The following is a 24,012-nucleotide window of genomic DNA, read 5'->3' on the forward strand; positions in this document are numbered from 1 at the left end:
TATCAAATCAATTTCGATCCGACCAAAAACAAAATTTGCCAATATAAACGCTCACTAACGCTAAACAAACACATTTCAGTGACAGGTGTCGATAAATATCTTCCTCCTGCTTTACATACGCCAAGGTGAGGGCAGTGCATGCAAATGAGTTGGTGCTACAAACATTATTGCATTTGTCAAAAGTCTTTTGAAGTCTACTGTATTTCTTTTCTCGATGGTCTTTTTCGTATTTTAAAAAGCACATCTTTTAGTGTCATTTCAGTACAAAATACGGCTATTCATGTAAAAACAATACAGTCGAGAACACTTATAACATATACCGTGGATATACCATACCAAAAACACTCTCTTAACCTAGAAAATGAAACATGCCAGTAGTTCGTTGTGTACATGTGGAACCGATGAAAAAGATCCCATGTATTTTCTTCTGTCATGCAAAAATCTGACGAAGGAGAGGGTTCGTTTTAGAAGAGAACTTGAGAAACTGTCTATTTCTTAGCCCGCCTCCCGCATGTATTGTCTGATTTAGTCAGATCAAAGGAAGTCCTTAAAATTCTAAAATCATACGTACAAAATATCTTCACGAAAAAATTATTTGGTTCTAGTTTTATTACTTGTATATACATTGTGCACAAGTATACATTCTCATTTTCTTTGCAAGTGCTGTTTTATAATTTTTGAATAATAAATATAATTTTTCATTATACAATTACTGTTTTTCCTTTTCTTATTACTTATTTATTATTTGAATTTAATCTTTACTCACTATTTTCACATACATGTGTGGTCGTATATTTATCTATTCATGTATGCATTGTGTAATTTTTTTTTTTTTTTTTAATATTTGCATTGATCCTTATGGCCGGTGCTATATTGCGCTTTCAGTTGCATCCGTATGTTTTTATTGTGCATATTGATTTGATTTATCTTTTTCTTTTTTGTATTACGTTATATTGCAATTTTAAGAGTTTCTCTTAATCGCATATGTTTGTTAGTTGTTACTTACGTTTGTAAGCCATGTGGCATACTCTGTGGAATACGAAGAGTTGTTTCTGCAGGACCCAAATAAAAAAAACCTGTCAAATAATTCGGATATAACATGCTGCAAACAAAAAAACCTGAAAAAAAATGAAGGTAAAAATTGTTACTTATTTGCACATGTATGCAGGTGATTATCTTGATGGGGTTTTGTTTTTTTTCAGAGAAGGTTGTGGGAATTTTTTTAACAACGAAAAATTTATTGTCGAAATAAATTTTTCGTAAAATAATTCACATCAGCTATGAATTATTACATTAGCAGTGTAATGGTCTAAAGCAGTGTTTCCCAAAGTGGGCAATGAAATAGTGGGGGGGGGGGGTTTGAAGAAGCTATGATTATAATATAGCATCCGATGGGTTGGCTTGAATTTAGGACGATGACATAAAATAAATTCTGAAGAGAAGAAAAGATGGAATAAGAGAGAAGTTCGGGAAACTATGGTCTGCAGCATAAAAAGCGCCACCTGTTAGTAAATTTTTTTTTTAATTCTAACAGTAAAATTGTCTTATTTAGAAAACATTCATGTCTTTCTAACAAAACTGCATGGAATATGTTCTTAACATTATTGAATGTTAACTTTTTCTGTTATTTTTGGATCACTTGGTAAATGGGAGCGATAAAAAATTGTTGGGTTCAGTAAAAAACAGAAATCCGCACTATTTTAACAGCATCAAAACTCAAGACTGTGCATAAAACATGTCGATTGATGATAAGTGAAATTCACGAACTTTATTTGCTTTTTTTTATTGCATAAATACTGACGACTTTTTGAATGAACATCATTAGCATGAAAAATAATACGAGTGGAATTAGAAAAATTAAGAAAAAAAAATGTATGAATGTTCTATGTATCTGAGGAGAGATATCAACGAAAAACTATGTTCTTTCTATATTGAATTCAATTATGTGATGCATAACCTTTTTTTTCCCGGACAATATCAATAATGCACACTTTATGCATGCATAACAACTTCTACATAAACATAAGCTAATTTCAAGACCTTGCTTATAACATACACTTCTCGAAACACCAAAGAGTATGTTATAAGGGAACTCGACTGTACTATTTAATCTAGAAAGAGTTAATTCTTCAATCGTGTCATTTTTTGAGAGCTGCTGGAATTTTATGTGTTCAGAGATTTATAAAATCGTACGAAATTAAGGAAGGATTGAAAATAAAGTTCAAGGTAAAAACGATTAAACTTTGCTAAGAAAGATTTTATGTGTTCGTTAATCACACCAATCAAGGCAAACTGCATAATATTTTACTTTTTATTATTCATTTTATCCAATTAAAAAATCCACTCTAATAAATTAAATTGCTGTGCTGATGTATAGTTTCAATAAAATATGCTAGTGTAGCACCCATTTACATTCTTTTTTGTTGTTTGTTCAATACGTTTTTATGTGGACGAATTATTGAAGAATTATTGATTTAACCACGGAGGGTTAAATCAATAATTCTTGTGTTTTTAATTTGAGGAATATGAACTGAAAAAGTTCTTTGTGTTATTATTTTTATATTCTTATGAACCGAAGTTTTTTCTAAACATATGGAAAATAAATCTGTGGTCGCCCTTCATTTTTATTCCTTTCACTTGAGCATATATAGTTTGTTTGGCATCTCGTACCAACTTCGGCAGCGTTTTTCCTGGATTAATGATCGTGCTGAACGAGTTACCGGAAAAAGGCGGGAGAATTTATTTCCATAATCTTCGCATTAATATATATGAATTCGCCAACACGAAAGCTTTAGTAAGCTCTTATCACGTTCCAAGGTACATGAGTACTTGGACCCAGGACAGCTACGATGTTGTGTGATGTGTGTGAGGTAATCAATTACTTAATTCTGGTGGGCGTCCCGTAGACTAACAGCTATATATATTTATGTACATATATGTACCCGGCTCCCGTGTTTATGAGATAATTTGCACTTGCTTTTTCCAGTTCTTCAATCTCTTTCGTACCGTACGTGATGGTGAAGATTAAATCCGGGATGGCTCGTGGATGACACCTGGTGAATTGGGAGATTTTTGGTATGAAGTGAACGGGGCGCTTGAGGGCGCTGGGAATTGAAAGTGGCGACACTCACTTCTCTTTGAGATTTGAGAAGCCAGACGACAAGTGCTGACAGCTTTGCACACTCGCATTTGCTCAAAGTCGTGGATAGACTTGAAGAGGGTGAGGTTTTTTCTTAATTTTTGACAACGCGCGCAACATTTTAATTCCTGTCGAAGGATAACCGAGCTACCCAAAACTTTTTAGAGAGTTCATCTCCAAACTATCAGATGATTGGCTGAAACTTGAGCGCGGATCTTTGAAAATGGATACGTAGCAAAAGAAGTTATAAACCACAGCAAATTTCATCGAGAGGTAAGTTGCAAACAAAAAAGTTTATCTCCCGTTTTTATAAGAATGTATGGAGAAACTTTTGTTTCGAAGGTTGGGTAAGATTCGGAAAATTTATGTGACTTACCAAAAATTCGAAGAAATTAGTGTAATGAAATCAACAGATTATTTTACCCTTTATCTTTTTGACAGTACTTTAAAGCTATAGGTTAGATTATTTTTTATGAAAAACTAATTGTTTGTTAAAACTAACTTAATTGTATGAAAAACGTATCTGTTTTTTTTTGGTTTTTTTTATAAAATTTATATATATATAATCGTAATTTTTTTTTATCTCTAACTAAAATGACCTACCAAATGATAAACAGAATCGAAAGAAATTCACTCGCGTTCTTTATGATACTTTATAGAAAAGAAAAATTATGTAGAATATATTAAGTTAAAAATGATTGATGCATTTCATATACGTAAAAATTTTCATTATCAAAATGATTTTCTAATTCTTAAAATCTAAATGTTTTAATCGAATCTATTCACGGAGAATATGTTTTATCTTTTATGCTTCCTATTGTAGTGAATATATTATCATTTTCAGTGAACAATTTATCGTATACAAGAAATGTATGAATGGATGAAATTTTTGATCCACTTTTTTTAATTGATTACTGTCTTTATTACATGTAAATTTTATATTTATGTAATATATTATATAGCTAGTAAACATGCTAATTCATCTCAATTGTTGTTGCGTAAATTGAAATAGGATAATTTTTATGAATAAAAGAAACAAGGCATCCATGAAATGACAAAAGAAAATGGCATTTGGTTCCAGCTCCTAGTTCTTTTCTATTAATTTTGAAAAAAGTGACTTACTTATTACACATCTTGAAAAGTTTTACAACTTTAATACTTTAAAGTGAATACATGAAAATATTTTTTTGTTAGTGGATTTCGTTTTACTGCTTTTTCTGAAGAAAAAAAAAATACTTGTTCAAGTATGATCAATGAAAATTCCGTTAACTTTTCCCTTTGGAAATCCAAACTTGAAGTTACATATTATTTTCAATCGAGCATTCACATCATTTTACATTGGATCAAACAATACTTACTAGTAATGTCAAGAAAACGTTTGTTGACTTCGAAAATATTTCAAGTAGCTATAAGAAAAGATATTCTATTTAACATGCAATATTCATATAATCGAGGAATTTTTTTGAATTATAAGTATTATTGTATTACATAATTATTATATTACATAATTATTATATTACATAATTATTATATTACATAATTATTATATTATATAAATATGTATAATACACTTATAATACTGAATTTTTATTAGAGTAAATCATTGTAGAAGTTAAGAATTATCATACCGATGTCATCAAGCTGACAAAGTTTATATTTAGTAAGTTAGTAAAAGTAATCATATTTAGTAAGCAAGTATATATTGCAAATAATAAGCATTACTAAATAGAAAGTTTAAGGTGACTTTTTAAAGGGTTTTACGACCACTAAAAAGTCAATTTTTCCGAAATGACTGAAAAATATTTCATTTTGAAGTAAACTAAATGCAAAAAATTTCGTATCAATCCATCAATTTTTTCTTCTAAAAGTGAAGATAATAGACATAAAATATAGTGTAAATAACTTATGTACAGTTTTTTTAGCTTATAATACTAACTTGTCTGTACGATTAAAAAGAAACAACTGCACCAAAATTTCTGAAATTTTATAGAAATGTCTATTCAACATGTGTTAATGAAATGAACTTCAAAAGTGGATATCTTTCGTTAGGATTTTATGAATTTTTAAAGTTCGGAAGAAAAAGATAAGTATCAAAAATTAAATCCAAATTTTTTTTTAAATACTTTCCATTACTCAGTTGCTGAATCGGAGGTTCATTTTACTAACATACGTTGAGCAAACATTTATGCAAAATTTCAGAATTTTTTGTGCATTATTTTTTTCAATTTTACTGATGGAAATATAGAAACTATATATATATGGATTGTGTGTACGGATAGAAATATATATATATATGACATCCATATTTCTTATGGGCATCTTTTTTCAGCCACCTCGTTGGGCATTTTGTCCGTTATGGCCTAGTATTTATATTTGTATTTCGATGAGCTATAAAAACTGCTATCTGAGATGATAGCAGTGATCTATAATGCTATCTGAGAAAAGACTCGTTCTCAAAGTTTATTTCTTGGATACTTTTACACTGTCTCATACTTCTTTTTTAGTTACTTCTTTCCTTTTTTAAAGAACCAATTAACCGATTGAGACGAGATTCTTCGCATTTGATATGCCATTAAATGAAATATTTTTTAAGTCATTTTTGAGAAATCGACATTTTGAAGCTTCAGAGGCCGTGATATCCCTCAAGTTGAATATCGATTTCGAATTTTAGCAAAAGTGGTTGTTTATAAAAACTAAAGTTTCAGCAGAACTAAATTTATGATTTGTTAAGTCCGGAAATTTTAAAATAACATAAATTTCTGGAAGATATGAGCATTCTTCGTTTGTCACGTTGTAATTGCTTTGTGTTCTGGTGAAGGAAAATGAGGGAAGAAGATGGATTATATGAATCATAGCCGAGTGAAGTGAAGAGACTATGCCGAGCTGCAGTGTTCGCTTAGCGGTCGGGATTTTCCTCATCGCAAAGATGGTATCCCTTGGGGAATCAGCCCACGGTAGCATATCCCGAGAGCTAGCAGATATGCGAAATTTAATCGCTGGCATCGACGGTAAGCATCTCATTTCATTTCTTATTTCATTTAGCAACGATAAAATTTGTATTAGCTGACTTGGTTTCGAGAATTACGTTACTCTGGTAAGTTCGTTTCATCACGCTCTCAGTAGTGAAATTTACATCAAAATACCAATATTAGAATATAGTGTTGAAAATTGCGTATCTATTACCATCAGATATGAATATCAAAATGGTCATTTTCGAATACGAAATAAGCGTTTTGTTTCTTAAATCACAGTTCCAGTGTACATTCAAAAGCATTTGATAATAGGATTTATCAAAATCTGTAAAAGGGAGTTGAATAGATAGATTATTAGTCCGTCTAAAAAGTTTTTAATGTACTTCAAAAATACCGTCGTGTCAGAGTATAATCTGAGATTATATTTTAGATTCTGTTGCACTCATTGAGAATGTAATAGTTGAATCTTCAGGCAAATATATTTATTTTAAGAAAAATAATAATTCACGGTATTTCGGTATTCATGACATTATGTAAAAATAATTTCACAGTGTCTTAATGAAGTAAGTCATTAAAAGTTCGGGTGTATGTACAGAAAATGTGATCATGAAAAACAGAAATTTTAAATTGAAATCGACTGTGATCTGAGTACGGACAAACCACTTATGTAGTAACAAGGTGGTGAAATATGAAAAACAGATGAGTAAAATTTTCTTGTCATTTTCGATGTGAAAATATGAAAAAGTTGTAAAAATTCGAAATTTTAAAATGTTAGAAACCTGTTTTGTTTAACATATGCAAATGATAAATGAAAATAACACTCGATCGATTATTTACTTGGGCTGGAAATCGATTAAAAATTCTAACTGGTTAATCAAAAATTTCTAATCGATTAATCGACCGGTTAATAAAATTTTAATTGAATATTTTTGTGACCATATAATATCAATAGATGCTATAAAAATATTATTAATTCATTTCACTCATTTATTCGGTAGATGTAAACAAATATAGGAATGGGTTAAGAAATTAAGGCTGCCCGCTTCAAGCAATTTACTGTGCTGAACGTAATAATTGGCAAAACTTGCAATTTCTACACTTGGATCTTGTAGTTTTTTTAAACGGTTATTTTTTATTATTATTCACAGATTTCGAGACTACCTTCGATTATACTGTTGCTTGTTTTCCTAGAAACTCCTTTCGAATGGTATTTATGAGAAGATGAGCAAGTCAAGAATATGACAACTAATGTTTATAGTGGAGACAATAAATTTTGGTCTTCTCTTCTGAAACTCCAATCAAACCCGATTTGAAATTGAAATCTTCAGTTTTCGTTGAACCGAATTTGATCAACATATTGATTCAAATACTATTTTAATATAGTCACTTATCCAAAACGTTCTGAACAGAACATGATTTATAAGACATATCTAATCGGTTTTTTCAAACAAATCAGGTTAATTCGGAAATCTTTAATAAAATTTTCAATCAAACTGATTGAGTCGATTAACTCAATTAAAATTTTTAACTGCGATTAACAATTGATCGATTAACGGACCCGATTAATCGATTAATCTGACCAGCCCTAACTATCACGTTAAAAATTTACAAAAGTGACTTTCGAAACACAATTTCGATAAGTTCAATTAAGTTTAAATATGCTCAAATATAAAAAAAATTTAGTTTATTTATAATATTTTCTGACCTCTCATAAAAGAGCAAACGAAACTATACAATGAAATACATCACGTTTCTATTTTGTGTAAGCTAAAAGAAGATTAGGGGAAAGGAAAAAATATACAGTTAATTAATTACAAATGAATTAATATATTCTTTATTCACTGGAATTAATGTAATTTTTTCAGGGATTTTTCTCTCAACCGATATCGCTTTTGAGACTGCAATATAATTGCATTCTTGGTGAGCTAAATTAAATATGCTAAATAAGAAGGATTTTTTGGATTTCATTTTGTAGACTGCATAATTTTAGAGAGTTCTTCTTCAAGGTAAATTTTATTTTGAAATATCGAGAATTCTCTATCATACATAAATATTTTAACATCATTAAAATTTTTCTTTATAAATTGTAATTAAAACTGGTCGACAATTTAATTATAATACATGACTGCTCGATAGTGAACAGGCTAAAACAATACTTGCAAATAATTAATTTGTGAGCTTTATCAATACAATGGAGTCTATTGTATAATAAAGAATAATTTTCAATGAACTTCATTTAAATGGAGTACGGTATATCTCGAAATCTATTCTTTTCTAGATAGAGTATGTCAGTACTAATTTTTTAATTGGTGATATCGTATATACGGTAGGGCCGCCCTTGCGAGACGCAGAGCCTAGTGCGAAAATAATAGCGGGACTTTCGCGGGCCCCGCTATGATCGACGTATGTTAATTTTGAAATTACTTCCCTCATTATTTTGAATTTGCATCAATTCTATTTTTTTTTAATATTGAAAATTTTAATATTGAAACACTTTACTAGTTTAGTTATTCAAAAAAACACAAATACAGAAGAAACAAAAAAAATAACCAAGGAACTAAATTACTCTTACTGGTTATCACAACTTTGAATGAGAAAAAAAATTACATGAAAGAGGAAATAATAAAAACAGAAACAAAAATTTATTTATCAACATTATAAGCCAAAAAAACTATTTATATATAATATTAGACAGTAAATCATGGTGGCAGGGAGGCATGTGGTGAAAAAATTCCAATATTGATAGAGGAATAGGATTTCTTTAACTTTATGTATGTCACTGTGCAAAGGAGAGGGGGGGGGAGGTATAGAAGAAAGTTGTGTAAGAAATTAAAATATTTAAAAAAAAATCTTCAATATTAGGCTACTGATTGAAAACAGATATAATTTAAATTTTTTTTTTTTTTTTTGAACGTTAGAAATGAAGTGTTGGTGTTAAGGAGATGAATTGGAAGAGAGTTATAGAACTTGAGGACGAGATAGGAAAAGTGTTTTTGACCAATCGTTTTCTTGGTTCTAGGGACAAAATAAGTTCTGTTTTTTCTTGCAGATGAACGAAAGGTATTCAAAGGTACAGTATGCTAGTTTTTCATAAGTATAAGTATTGATTTAAAGAAATAGAGGTAGTACAATGAAAGGATATTCAAGGAACGAAAAAGATCATAGGAAGGTGAACTGTAATTGTTTTCTATCAACCTTATAATTTTCTTGTGCAGAGTTATCAAGGGACTTAGGTTAATGATGTAATCACTTCCCCAAGCGGTTAAGCCATAGAGTAGTTGTGAGTGAAAAAATAGTATAGTACCCCCACCCCCCCCCAAAAAAAAAAAAAAAAAAAGAATTTACATAATAAGAATTTGTACAACAAGTAGTGAAGTTCACTGTGAAGTTTTTGTAGATGGGAATTTCATTTCAAGTTCGAATCTACATGTATTCCAAGGTAATTAATTGAATTTACTTGTTCCAAAATATTAAAATTACAGTCAGCAAGAGAACAGTCGGGATTATATATAAAAAAAGATTAATGTTAGGTTGAGAGTTATTCTGCAAAGAAAAATTCATGAACTTCGTTTCGAAAACATTAACGGTTAAATTGTTAGCTAAAAATCAGTGACGCACTTTTAATGTTAGTCAATGTTTGATAGTCCTTAGCACTATAAATTATAGCTATATCAGCGAAAGTTACCATATCGCCAGAAATTTCAAGGTTGCAGAGATCGTGATGAAAAAAAAGAAAAAACAGGGAACCCAGAACAGAGCCCTGGGGGACTCCGTTGATATTTTTCATTAAATGACCATGTTTATCTCAGCATTGAACATATTTGTATCTGATGCTATGGTATGATTGTAGGAGTTTAAGAACACCCACAAAAATTTAGTTTTTCAATCAAGATTTTATGAGAAATGCTATCGAAAGCTTCTTTTATATCAAGAAATATTGCAACAAGTTTGTATGATTTATCAATATTAGTATAAACAGTAATAGTAAAATCTAAGAGAGCTGTTTCAGTGATTTTATTGTTCTGTTTCAAATTTTATTAGTTCTGGAAATCTTTCATTATTTTCAAATTTTCATCAATTTCTGGAATGATGTTTGTTTTCTCTTATCAGTTTTCGACTTTTTTTATCAATTCAGTTTCATTAGTTCTAGAATTTTTCTTTCATTGATTTCGAATTTTCATTAATTTTTGTGTGTAAAATTGCATCCAATTGTGAGTCCATATTTTTCAGTCTTCATGTATATTCTGTAATAACGTACGTTTTTTTCTTACAATGATTCCCCCCCCCCCAAATGCATCAAAGAAGGCCCAAGGGGTCTACAAAAACGTTTGGACCCAGGGCACCGAAATACGATCCCAATTAATGAGACGAATAACATATATATATATATATATATATATATATATATATATAAGCTATCATTTTTTAGCTTTTCATAAACTTTTTCATTGCTGAAGGGCAGTACCTTGACACTTTCATCACATTGTTACTGAAAAAAAAACGTAATCAATATTTATTTCGTTTCTATTAATGCTAGTGTGGGGCCATCTACAGTAGGGTCGGTGCGGCCACACCTGTCGCACACCCCTAAGGACGGATCTGTATTATAGGAAGAAATGTTTCAACACGCAAATTCATGTCAATTTAGGAATAAAATTGTGCCCATATGCCTGTGCAGAAACACTCAGAAGAAATAAATCAGTTGAATTAACAGTAAATAAATACTTTTTTTACCCATTTTTTACAACATTAACATGTTATGTTTTGGTCAAGGAACTTCCCCGTCATAGTTTTGGCACATTTCCCATCATAGTTTTTTAGAAAAAAAACGAGAAATACGCTACGAGTTGCTTGACTTGTGGTTTCCGACTCATTTTAGATAAAAGGAACGACGAACAAATGGAAGACAAACTGATCGTTAAATTTCTATTCACATACTTTGAATAGCTTACGCTCAAAATTAATTACAAGATCGAGCACTTTCACAATAGAAGCTTCGTCGTCAACTGTCGTTCGATTTTCGCACCTCTACCCTCTCTTTCTAACAGCATTTTCTCTTATCAGTTTGTCGTGTAATTCTGGAATCTCTCTGGTTTGATTAACATTCCATTCGGGAGAGGAAATTGATTTCTACACCTTATCGTCACAACATTTGCAATAGCTAATGCGAAATGTATATATCGAGGTGAAACCTTATCAATGCCGTTGAAACTAGAACAGTGAATTTGACAGGGATCAAATATACGATGCAGAATTGGGTGTATTTCGGGAATAATAGACAATCACAACAATCAGCATGCATCTCATTCCATGAACAAATAATGAGGGTTCTGATTATCTTCGCTGTCTATATCAATTGACAATGCATTTCTCAGAGGTCAAAAATTATAAAATGTTTTGGATTTTTTTGTTTTTGAGTTTTCGATAACTTCCACGTGTTGCATCTTTTATCGTGAGCCATGAAAATAAAACATGATACAGCTACTCGGTTTTATCCCGTATGTCGGACGATAAACAATATGCTGCTTGTTATAGCGAAGGTGTGAATATATTCTAGATATCCAGTCAGAGATTTTCCGAAAAAACTTGACTCTCTCCACTAACAATTACATTGAAAAAAACTTTCAATATTTTTTTTGCACCATCTACATTTATAACAGTGATTCCTAAGCGGAGTACTAGGGAGACCCAAAGTATAGTGAGCACAGTCTTAGGGATAAAATTATACTGAGAGAGGGCAGAATGGAACAGAACGGACCGAGTACGACCAGGCTCTGTCGCTTACGCAAGCTCAATGCCCCGGAGGGCGTGGTAGTGCCGGAGAGTTACCAGGAGGAATGAAATAAATAACTAAATAAAAAAAAATAATAATTGGGTACCCTATCAAAGGGAACTAAATAACCCCTAGCCATGTATGTGCATGCATATACAGTTACAAAAAAGTGTGCGAGGTCAAACATATAAAGAAGAGAATCAGATTATACAATGAGTTTGGGATCCTCTATTTTAAGGTGCCTAGAGGACCCGTAGACAATATGCATTCAGATACGGGATTCAAAATAACATGTACTAGCATAAATATATGCACAAAAGTGCGTGACTGAATGGTATTGGCCTACTGAGGGCAGTAATAAGGTCGTAAATCAAAACCAGTGTGTCACGGCACTTTAAGGTGCTGCCGAAATTTCTTGAAATCAAACAGGGATTCGAATCGATTTGTTTTCTATTTAAAGTGAGTGTGAAATTTTTCTCATAATTAAGTAGTTTGTTTTACAAATATATGCAATAATTTTGTAAGTGAATTAAAAAAAAACAAAAAAAGTGCTACAGAATACTTTCCCATAATAAAGCCGTGGCTCATAAAAAAAGCTTTAAATTTGATTTTTAGCGACTAATTCAAGGCCTGTGTGTGTGTTAAACAGAAGGTAAGTTAAACGTATGAAATTTTGTTATATTCAGATTTATATAAGTTATATATATATATTTTGGTTCTTGAATGAAAATTACTTGCGGCTTATACAATGCTGTGGCATGTGAAAAGCCACGGGATTTCTACGAACATTTTTTTTTTCTCCACCATTTTTCTGGATGCGAATTATACTTTGTATTGTATATTGTATTTGTATACGTCCCAGCGGCTCATCTACCGAAAATTACGGTAAGAAGTACAATATTTGGTAGCAGTTTAAAACACGGAAGGCAAAAAAATTCACTGTTATATAGAACATACAGTAAAAAGTGAAGTTTATTAATTTTGACATGAAACCTAATATATACATTCTTCGTAATACTTCTTTTAAATCTCAATATATACTTATATCTGCCACACTTCACAATATCTCCTCTTAGAGTACAAGTATATATCATCGTCTGATTGAAAATTTGCAATTGATGTATGTTAATTGATACTAACAATATGATATACACAAAAATCTTTGTACTAAATATACAGAGAAATGCGCATTGGAACATCGATTTCATGTTTTAATTTAAGGTAGTCTTATATAATTTAAACGAGGATAAAATTTTTTAATAAAAGATATTCTGTGAATATATAGTTTTTTTTTTCAGCCACTCTTTCTTGATGTTCTGTTATAAATTTCAGGAAAATTCGAAAAAGTAACTACTCTAGAAAAGAAACTTCAAAATATCGAAAGGAGCCTCGGCTCAATAATCATAAGTATAGAAGAACTGAATCGCAAGAGCTTATTACTAAGAGAAATCCATCAAGACAATGACGGGAGACGCGAACTTTTACAGCGCATTTCTAGAGCAGTAGAAGAAATGAATCGAAAGCATTTAGCTTCTGCAGGAAGAAAACATAAAACTGAAATCGAAAGACTCGACAAACTTTCCGAAAATGTTCAGGCTTTATTTCAAATATTTGGCAGCATAAGTAGGAAACTTGATGATTTGGAGTCAAAGGCCTTGCGAACAACAACAGGAGGCTGCTTACCTAACGATTTCAGGTTGCAAGTTTCTCGAAAATTGGATTCATTACTTTCCACAGCAGCGTTATTGAACCAATGCTTCGAGTGCAGCAAAGATCGAACTTTGAAAGATGTTTTTCAGCCTGCCATTCGACACTCTCTAGATAATGCTGCGAGAAAATTGCAATTATGTACATCGAGCGACGTGGAAAAAAGTTTACAAAGGCTTTTTGAACCTAAGTTCGCGGGATTCTTGGAATCTTTGAAAAATGACATAAGCTTTAAGTTTCGGAAGTTTGGAAGTCAACTTGAAGGCATGAAACAAGAGTGCAAAGTATCTGATGACGATGTACTCTCAAAATATTCGAAGATAGGATCTTCGGTGGCAGCTGGCGACATGGCATATTCGCAAGATCTTCCTCAAGACAAAGGCAAATCGCATAAAGGAGGTGGGGTTGATGCTGGATTGATGCGTGAGACTCCAGGCAGAATATTCCGTAAACTGTGGCGTAAAATGACGGAGCCTATAAGTAAAATAGGAGATAAAATTGAAGCCATCGGCCATCGACTAGAAGTTTCTAATCAAAGAAGATACAATCAAACGATTTCAAAATTTTTGGAGTTTAAAGCTAAACCGGGTGTCTCGGACAGTTGCACAAAACAGGTGCAAACTTTGGAAGACACTTTTAAGGAGACGGCAGCTAAACTTGTTCACATCGAATCTCGACAAATTGCTGTACAGAACTTGTGTTCCGAAATTCTACATGAGTTAGGCAAAGTTGGACCACACGTAAAAATTCACGAGGAAGACGGAATAAAAATCACTCAGAGTTCCAAGACCGGCCCAAATATTTCTAATGGGAGCTCCAGGGAAGGCCACCGTATAGCCAATAGTTGTCTAGAGCTCCATTCTCAAGGTGTTACAAAAAGTGGAATCTATACGATCAAACCCAAAAATTCCACAGAAGAATTTCTTGCTTATTGTGATATGGAAACAGATGGCGGAGGATGGACGGTGAGTAGATTTTGTAACTAAAATTTCCAATTGTTAGAAATCAGTCCTATACAACATCTCAAATTAGTTTAATACAGCACATTGCTGTACAAACTTTCTCTCTGTGCATTTTTTTAATTGGTTTTTATCACTCTCTAAATAAGTAATTTATGAATCAACCTATGATTACATTTAAAATTCCATGGAAACTTGGTTTTTTTTGTGAACCTAGGTCAACGTCCGTGGTATGATATCCATGCTGTTCTATGACAAATGATTCTTTTATATTTCATGGATTTTCATTTCTGATAATTATTTTATGCATAAAAGAAATAAAATTCATTGTAATATTTATTTTACAGTTAGAATATTTTATTGTTTACATAACCAAATATGAATACTTCAGACCAAATTTCATTGATTGATATCACCAACTTATGCATTTATAACCTTTTTTTAAGGAAATTATATTCAAGGAATGTAAGGAATACAATTTTTTAAGGAAATTCTATAATATCTATTAAATAGTTAAAGTTTTAGCAGTTGAATCAATTCGAAATTGCAAGTACATAAAGATTAAATGATACTTTATTTAGAACAATACAATACTAAAATGTCCGTGGTTAAAAGATTTCAGAATATAACAAATATGCATGTGTCATGCATGTGTCAATTCCTTTTTTTTTTTTCATTTAAAAGTCATTTATAAATGTGCATAATCTATCTGGATGTTTGGGTGAGAGGAAAGAGCTCTTAAAAATTCAGGAACACCTGTTTGAAAGATTTTGAGAGACCTTTGAGCTGAAATGGACCTTAAGATAAGATGCTTATCCATTTAATGGCTGCGCAGCTTGGTGACTTCGTTGATATTCTTCACACGTCATGTGAATGACACCATTCAAAATACGGAAGAAGAGTATAAAAAGTAAAAAAATACGAGTGTCGAAGAGCAGTCGGTTTTCTTTTTTAAATTGCTCGTATATTCTGGTGATTTTTCATGTATAAGAATCAAATTAATTGCTTTTCACTGGACGCTGAAAAACAGTATAATTTATGGTTTTTTATGGAGTTAAAAAAAACGCTATTTGAAAATTGTAATTAATATTATAAGAATAAAAATTTTCCAAATTCTTTTGGTGTCATTTTAACAAAGCCATTGTTTGATATTGATCTGAATTCAACCCTCTGCGGTCCCGTGTACATTTGAATAAACATATTAAAAAGATGGTAAAAAACCCATTGTACCAATTTCTTTTCCCCATATTTTTTTTGATACTTTAGAAAGTACATCTTATAGTGTCATTTCAGTAAAAAAAAATACGGCTGTAAAAGAACAAAACTTTCTTTACAAGAAAGCGTTAATTTCATGTCGGTGTCATTTCCTAGAGCTGTTGCAATTTTACGTGTCCAGAGATTAATAAAATCGTACCAAATTGAGGAAATTGTAAATAAAATTCAATGAAACAACTATTCTACAGTACTTTGCTGAGTAAGATTCTATTCGTTTATAGGTAACAGTAAAATGAAGGAAAACTGTATATATTTCACCCTTAATCAACCATTTTAGCTAATTAAGAAGCCCACTACGATTAATTAAATTGTTGTGTTGTATTTTTTCAATTAAAATATGCTAACAGCACCAATTTACATCCATTTTTGAAGAAACAAATATATATATACGTTTTCATGGGGGAGGGTAAACCATAGTGGGTCCATGTTTTATCTAAATTGATCTATTTCTTTAATTCTGAATCCTATGAATAAAATCTTATTACTTTATAAGAAAGAAAAAAATTATTTATTCAAATTAAGTTCAAAATAGAAAATTTAAATAACTATATTAGTGACGTCACGTACCATTCAGATATTCTACATTAAAAATCTATCAAGAAGCCGTTTTTTGCTGTTATTGCTTACTTTTTTTCTACACATATATGAATGAACTCTTTTTTTTATTATTATTGTTATTCTACTGCATCATATGATTATTTTAAAATTTTAACGAAGATTTACTGATATTTAAAATGAAAAAAACCCGATGCGTAAAACGTATGTTATAATTACATCATTCTAATAGATATTATTTCTATATGAAATGAAAATCAATTCTAAAAATAAATCAGGAAATTAGTTATTTTTAAACACCCCCCCCCCCCACATTTTCACATTACATTTTTTTTATTACATACTCAATGTTTTTGATACATTCGTATAGGTTTTTCAGAGAAGAGGTGATTATGGAGAAGTACGTCAAAACTTCACTCAAGGTTGGGAGACTTATAAAAGAGGTTTTGGCGATTTCCAAAGAGAGTTTTGGCTCGGAAATGAAAAAATCCATCTATTGACAATGCAAGAAGAAGTAAAATTACGTGTTGAGCTTGAGGATTTCGAAGGGAGTACGGCGCATGCCGAGTATTCTAAGTAAGAATAGACAAGCTCTCTCTCTCTATCTCTATAATTATTGGGCGGTATTATTGCGCAAAAAAATCATACCGGGAACATGTTCTGTTGACATCAGGGAGGGGAAGAAAACATTAACGGGTATTCAATAATGAATGAGAGAAAATCGAAATAGTATGTTGTAATCTTACCTGTTGTTTGAAAATGTGATAAAATAAAAAAATCGATTCCAAACCAAACAGGTTTTAGTTCAAAACCGAACATTTTCTCTATCTCTTTCTTGCTAAAACTTAATCATTTGGATAATAAGATATGAAATCTACACAATAAAAAAAAAAGGACTATGAATCTATTAGGTAACCATCTTGGATTGAATTCGTGAGATAATTATTACATACATCACCTACAAGTACTCATCTCATTAATTATTTTGATACGTTATAAGCTATCGGAATTTCCTATTTTCTCTCTATTGATGATCCTTTCAGAAGAAAAAGTTAATTATATTTATAACAAAACACCAGGTTAAGCCACAGAAAATTGAAGAGTTTATTTTCAAAAGGGAACATTTCCACAGTTAACTAAATTTACAGTAGAAGTAAAAACCTTTTTTTCTTCGGAATGGGCTGCTTTGCAAAAGTGGAAAATAGCCCAACAGGTTGCATACGGAAGTGGTAAAAGAATATTTAAATATTATGTTTCTTGACCAACATTCAAGGGAGTTATACACATTTAAATTTTTGAAATGTTCCGTATTGAAAGAAAATTAGTGGAAATGTTATCCTCGAATAAAATTGAAGCTGATTAAGTCCAAAAAATTGGAAATTTCTACTGCACCTGTTGATTCCAGAAGATTTCACCTAGCCAAGGAAAGTATCCTTACTACTCTCTCGTGAGTATCATAAGAAACACGATCATTTATCATTAGAACCTCCCATAACGAACACTCCTGTTAGCGGACACAAACGGGACTGAATGTATTTTACTATCCATTAACGGACACGCCTCGTTAGCAGATAAAATTTTTGGTCCCATGGATGTCCGTTACCAAGAGGTTCTACTGTAGAATACGACTTTGCAAGTGCTTCTGAGAAATGTACCGTTTTTAAAAAACAAACCCTTAACGCAAATAGGAAACTGCATTGTTATGTTCTCTCTTTTGATTGAAAAATATCGAACTTTCTCTCTTTCTCTAAATGAACGAGATGGATATGTTCCCTGTCGGTAGAGGCCACTAACTTAAGCTCTTCAAATTCTATTATAAAGTGATTGCAGTAAAAGGGCAAAAAAAACGAAACTTCCAAATTCCATTAAAATAAAAAATTAATCAAATAGTTTTGAATGGAAAAAGAACTAAAGTCTCTTATCAATGAGAAGCCTAAAATGAAATTGTTGTAGTATGTATGGTGGATATTATTATGCATAATATAATCGCATAGTGCCCATTTTTTTATGAAGGGAAATTTTTTCGCTGAATTTTTTTTTCTTCTATGCCCATGCTTTTGACATTGTATTACGATGAAGCATTATATGATGGATCTTCTCTTTCTCTGAAGATTCAAAGTAGAAGATGAAAGTCATCAATACCGTCTGACTGTTGGAGATTACAAAGGAAATGCCACCGACTCTCTAAGTCTACATAATGGAAAATTGTTTTCTACCGAGGACAGAGATAATGACGAGGTCTCTTCATGCTGTAATTGCGCTGATACTTTCAAAGGAGGCTGGTGGTATTATGGGTAAAGATTGTTCCTTATATTTTTTTTTCTTGTTTCACCTTATACTAGGAAGTAAAGCTTTGTTTCTCTTCTTCGTGGAAGCTATATTGTTTACAAACTCATTAAAGGAGGCTCAATTGTGATCAATTTTCCTCTAACGTATATCAAAAGGAAGTTAACACTATCATTGAATTGATCAATTTTCAGTTGTCCTTCGGTTTTGTTTTTACTGCGAGTTATTTTGAGAACATTTAAATAGTCACGAAATCAAGATTAAATTTCGATTCCCAATAACTAAAATAGCATATTGATTAAACTATTATCTGAAATAATCCAGACTAATGATGACTTAATTGCTCAACAGTAATAATATTTTAAGTGCAGCAGCTCATATACTATATAGAATGTGGTTTGTATTCGAAGTGTTTGTATTTTAATTGTGATATTGCAAAAATTGTGGAAGATTCTACTTTTTTTTTTTTTTTTTACTTTATCGTGAGGTTCAAATAAGACTGGTGTTGATTATTAATACGGAAACATAATTATTAAAAACATTCTTAGCTCAATTTTTATTGCATATTAACATTAAATCGTCGTTTATATGAACTGGATTTTTTTTCCAACCAACAAAAATGGTCCAAGAAGCTAAAAAAAGGGCACATTGTCAAAATTTTTCTTTTCCTTTTTTCCTGTTTTCATCGTTGTTGTTTTCGGATCACTTTTTTTTTCATTCCAGGAAATTGTTTAAAATTCTGTTCACAACGTAGCGTGCAATATGAGTACTCGTTTCTCTGAATACTACAGAAATCCTAGCTGTAGAATACCTTTCACCCATAGCTTTTTTTTCACAGCGTGTGTACTTCAAGCTGAAAAAAAACGTGATAATATTTATTACGGGCCTAAAGGTCATAAATGTATCTTGAATATTTAGTCAAAAACATTTAGAAAGCGCTAATAACACAACTGTGATATTTCAGGACACGTGAATGTCCCGTTCGGCTCTAGGCAAGGAAGCACGTTTGCGTGTGATTTGAATGCCGATGCATTAACTGATTAACCAACTTTTTTTTTGTTAACATATATTCATGAAAATGCTATTTTTAAAATAATTTCACGTTATATAAGCTATGCGTGAAGAGGAAGTTGATAAAAGTCTTTGTTGTAAGTAAGCTCCATGCGAATGAATATACATGTATTTCAATCAAGATTACTACTTCGAAATGAGTTGGAAGTTTTGTTTCAATTTCAAACTCAGAGTAAAAAGAATATTCTATTCTTTTAATTCCTTGCTATCTGACAGAAATAAATGAATAAAATATGCATTCCCAAAAAAAAAATCTTATTGATGGTTGAATTGGTACACGGGACCGAACTGTTAGACATAACAGAAATCCAGCAGAAATTCAAGATAATCTGTAAACTTTAATGCATGCAAATATATCGCATTCTCTCACATTAGACTAATATCGGAGAACACCAACTTTTTTGAAAAGTCTTGTCTATTCCCGATATGCAGGGAAAATAAGGTTTAATAAGGATTGATAAAGATCAACGTGCTGCGTAAATAGGCCAATACTAATAAAAAAACAGTTTTTTGCTATAGAAAACGTCTTTTTCTATAAATTTGGTAACAGTAATGAAAATTAAGCATTGCTCTAATTTATTTATCGTCAATCATTCATATCGTCAACATTTACTCTTTTTTCTGCATGTTCAGAGATAGAAGAAATATGAGGTCGCTTTTGTAATTACATCATATTTTACCATGGAATTTATAAGTTTTTCGCTCTGTTTATCTCAACCTTACACGCGTGATAAAGAAATAGAAAATTCTTCGCAGTCTACATACATGTTTGTATTCAACTCATCTAATCCATGCGAACGAATATGTTTAGTATCTGGCATTTTTAACAAATAAATATTTATGGTAGCAAAAGAAAACATTAAGCTTGAGCTATCCGAACGCAGTTCGTAAAGAAAAAAGGATTCTAAAATGCAAAAAACAGACAATGATCATATCAGGCATATCAATCGGTTCTTAAAGTTCAGATATTCAAGAATTATCCAAAATCTAATGAGAGGGAATACGGTATTAAAAAAAAATAAATTGTTATTATGGAAGCAGGTGCGGTGGCGTAGTGATAGAACTCTTGGATACCACCTAAGTAACCGTTAGGTTTATGTTAAAGTTCCTCAAAATAGCACAACCACGCTACGAGGCATTTGAAATGCTTATCTCATTCTCAAGGGTGCCGGCAACATTGAAAGCTTTAAAATCCCTGCTCAAATGCAATAAAAAGAAATAAAAACTTTGTCGGAAACTCACAGTTTGAAAACTCTAGAACCATTTAATACGGATTCTTGAAACTATCACCGGAGTCCTTTTTCTTTACATTAGTAATCGCACGTTGATAAATATTCAGTACTAAAAATACTTTGACTTCACAACCCGACGTGGATCTCTCATGACTAATTCTTATATATAAGTACTACTAAGAAATCCAAGTTCGAAACATAACATTCATGGGAAAGTAAAAATCCCTCTTGTTTAAACAAAAATAAATACTCAAAGATATTCATGAGCATGAATTTTTCTCATAACTAAATTCGAATGACAGTGGTAACTTCCGATGAAAAGAATATGGAAATACCCGCTTTAAAAATCGTATTTTCTTTTCCCACTGATATTTTTAGCATGTTTTATTCATTATTCAATGTGTAAATTTAAAAAGTAAAAAAAGGGTATGTTTTTGCTGTATTTTGAATAGGTGTTTTGAGGCGAATCTCAATGGTCCTTACCATACAGTACCAACGGAAAACGGTTATTTCCTAGGAATCATCTGGGAACGTTGGAAAGGAGATTATTCGTTGAAGTCATCGGAAATGAAACTGAGGCCCCTCGCATTCGAAGACATACAGGATCCGTAATGTTCTACTGCATAATGGAAAAAAAATATTGAAAGAATAGACGACGACGAATAGTCTGTCACGAAATATAGTCATTAACTCTTTTTTTAAAGCAGTCTATTAAACTGTAAAAACGACAACTGACTAACACTGGAGAAAAGTTTTGGATGCAGAACTGCGTAAAATCAAATAGAAATATTTCGATTGATGCAGAAAACTTTCTCTATTTTATTTCCATTACTCAAATCTACTGGTTTGATTAGTTATAATGATCTAGAGTCTCCCCTAGTATATGTAGTATTTTATTTCAAAAGATTTTAGCTTATGGCATTTATGGACTGACTGATATGTTTCATCCCATTAACTTTTGGTCCATACCATGTTGACTCGGTGCAGATGTTATTAAAAGTTTCGTTTTCACAGTGGGTGTGTGTTGAAATGATGGAAAATTGATAAACTCAAAATATAAATATATCATGTTGTCTGGAGAATGTACGGTGTACTGTAAATTATTCTACTAAAGGCGTGATCTCATGCAAATCTGTATTAGGTAGCTGTATTTAGTTAATGGTGATTTCAGCAGAATTGGTAAAAGCTACGATAAATTTATAATCATGTAAGATACATACGCAAATATTGTGAAATATATTTCGATATAGCACGATTTGTTATTGACTGATCGCTTCAAAGTTCTATATTACTGTTTCGCACGTTGCTTCGATTGTATCTCAATTGTATCCATATTACAGATCAGATCGTGTATTTAATTAGTCGCTCGTTAAATTCACCCTTATATTCATTCTAAGTGGCAGAGAATGGCCATGTAAAGAAAAAAAACTAGTGACTCCCTGTGTAGAAATTTCCAGGAAACTTTTGCTTCGATTACATTTTAATACTTGGCTTACGTTTCGACTAAAAATATAGGTATCGGGAAGAGATAATGTGAAATATATGTATAGAAAAATATTATGTAGTATAAATGAATGAATAACCTATTACATCAAAAATACACTGGTTAGAAGCTAGTCACTGCCCGTGATGTATTTCACTGCCATTGTACAATAAAACCATCTTCATTGCAGATATTATTTGATGTGTCATGGCTTCGTCGCTTCAAGGATCCATACTCTTATATTTATGCATCGCTACTCAAGAAACAGCGATAGAAACTAATTTATATTCTCTTTCGCTCTACCATCGATTTTTTTTCCTCTTAAAATTGTGAAACACCAAATAAAATACTACAATTTAAAATAAATAGTGGCTGTGGTACAAAAAAAATTATTTAGTTTTTTTCCAAATATCCGCGGATATGTCAATACGCTAAAGAAGATAAAATATGTCGAGCTAATCCGAAACAATGGAGAAGATGCGCTTTCTAATTTCATGACTCCGCACATTTTCTTCGGAAAAACACCGTTTTTGTATTTATTTTTTATTTATCTGTAAGAGTTAATTCATGGGCCATTCACAGAAAGTCAATAAATCTTCATCTATTTCTTCCGACCTCGTAAATGGACAAGTTGTGTGCTAACTATGTCAGATGGGCAACGATCTTGTTGGCGCTTGTAACGCGAAATTGAATCCCATCCTATGACAAATTGCCGGCATCTAAAGACTTGGTATATTAGATTGACTACCATGTTCACGGTATTTCTTCATGTTCCCGGAAATACAGCTAGACACTAGCATCGAAGATAGTTATAAATAAGATGAGGAAAACCATTCGGGATAAAGAAGAAATGTTTTTTACGATAAGCTTGTTTTAATCTTTTAAAATTCTTGGTAGGTTTTGTAACATTAAGCCTTTAATCTTGGTGTACTAATAACAATAATTTATTAGATTATAGGCACGTAAAAATTTGTGTAATTGTCATGTATTTTAATTAGAAGCATCTTTTTGTTTCATAGGATTGTGTCTATTGTTTTCTCTTCCAGATTGCCGGAGCGGTACTTTTCGTATTTAAAGCTAAGTAATTATTCAAAGCAATGATTTCATTATTTGAAAGATAAATTAAGTTGGTATTTTTGTAACTTGAATTTAATTTGGGTATAATGAAAAATATACTTCCTGAAATGCTGAATACACAATGGATTTCCGAAGATTTTTTACAACAGTTTTCAGGCTTGATTATTGGAAGTATATCAAGTTTGCTACAGTTTGATGCAGAGCGCTCATTGGAAATGAATGAATACCTGGTTTGTGTAAGGAATCGCCCCTTCTTTATAAAAATGATAGGGTCACGCCTCGCGTGAAAGTATGCCATCACGTTTTTTGTTTAAAAAAACTTAAGCTTTCTCTCTCCTCACCTCATAGTGCTCCTTTTTGATTCACGGCATTTCTGACCTATCAAAACGAGTACAAAGGAATTAACTCTTTTGTGACAGGAGCTCTCTTCAGTATTATCACTACTCTTGAAGTCTGGGCAAGGTGACGTCACGCAATTCGCCT

The 24,012-nt window shown here is 31.6% G+C and overlaps 1 protein-coding gene across 1 annotated transcript; it reads left to right on the top strand.

Moving 5' to 3' along the window:
• Nucleotides 1-3,125: 3,125 nt before the first annotated feature.
• LOC149085397 (uncharacterized) lies at nt 3,126-22,647 on the top strand. The gene is made up of 6 exons (XM_089233387.1): nt 3,126-3,412; nt 5,958-6,147; nt 13,217-14,556; nt 16,751-16,956; nt 18,492-18,674; nt 21,422-22,647. Exons 2-6 carry the CDS (start codon nt 6,015-6,017, stop codon nt 21,579-21,581), a joined length of 2,022 nt encoding a protein of 673 aa, XP_089089513.1. The 5' UTR covers nt 3,126-3,412; nt 5,958-6,014; the 3' UTR covers nt 21,582-22,647.
• Nucleotides 22,648-24,012: the final 1,365 nt, after the last annotated feature.

This window comes from Pholcus phalangioides, unplaced genomic scaffold, assembly GCF_987345545.1.
Source record: "Pholcus phalangioides strain wild (caught in Gottingen) unplaced genomic scaffold, Ppha-v1.0 ptg000007l_1, whole genome shotgun sequence".
NCBI classification, from domain to species: domain Eukaryota; kingdom Metazoa; phylum Arthropoda; class Arachnida; order Araneae; family Pholcidae; genus Pholcus; species Pholcus phalangioides.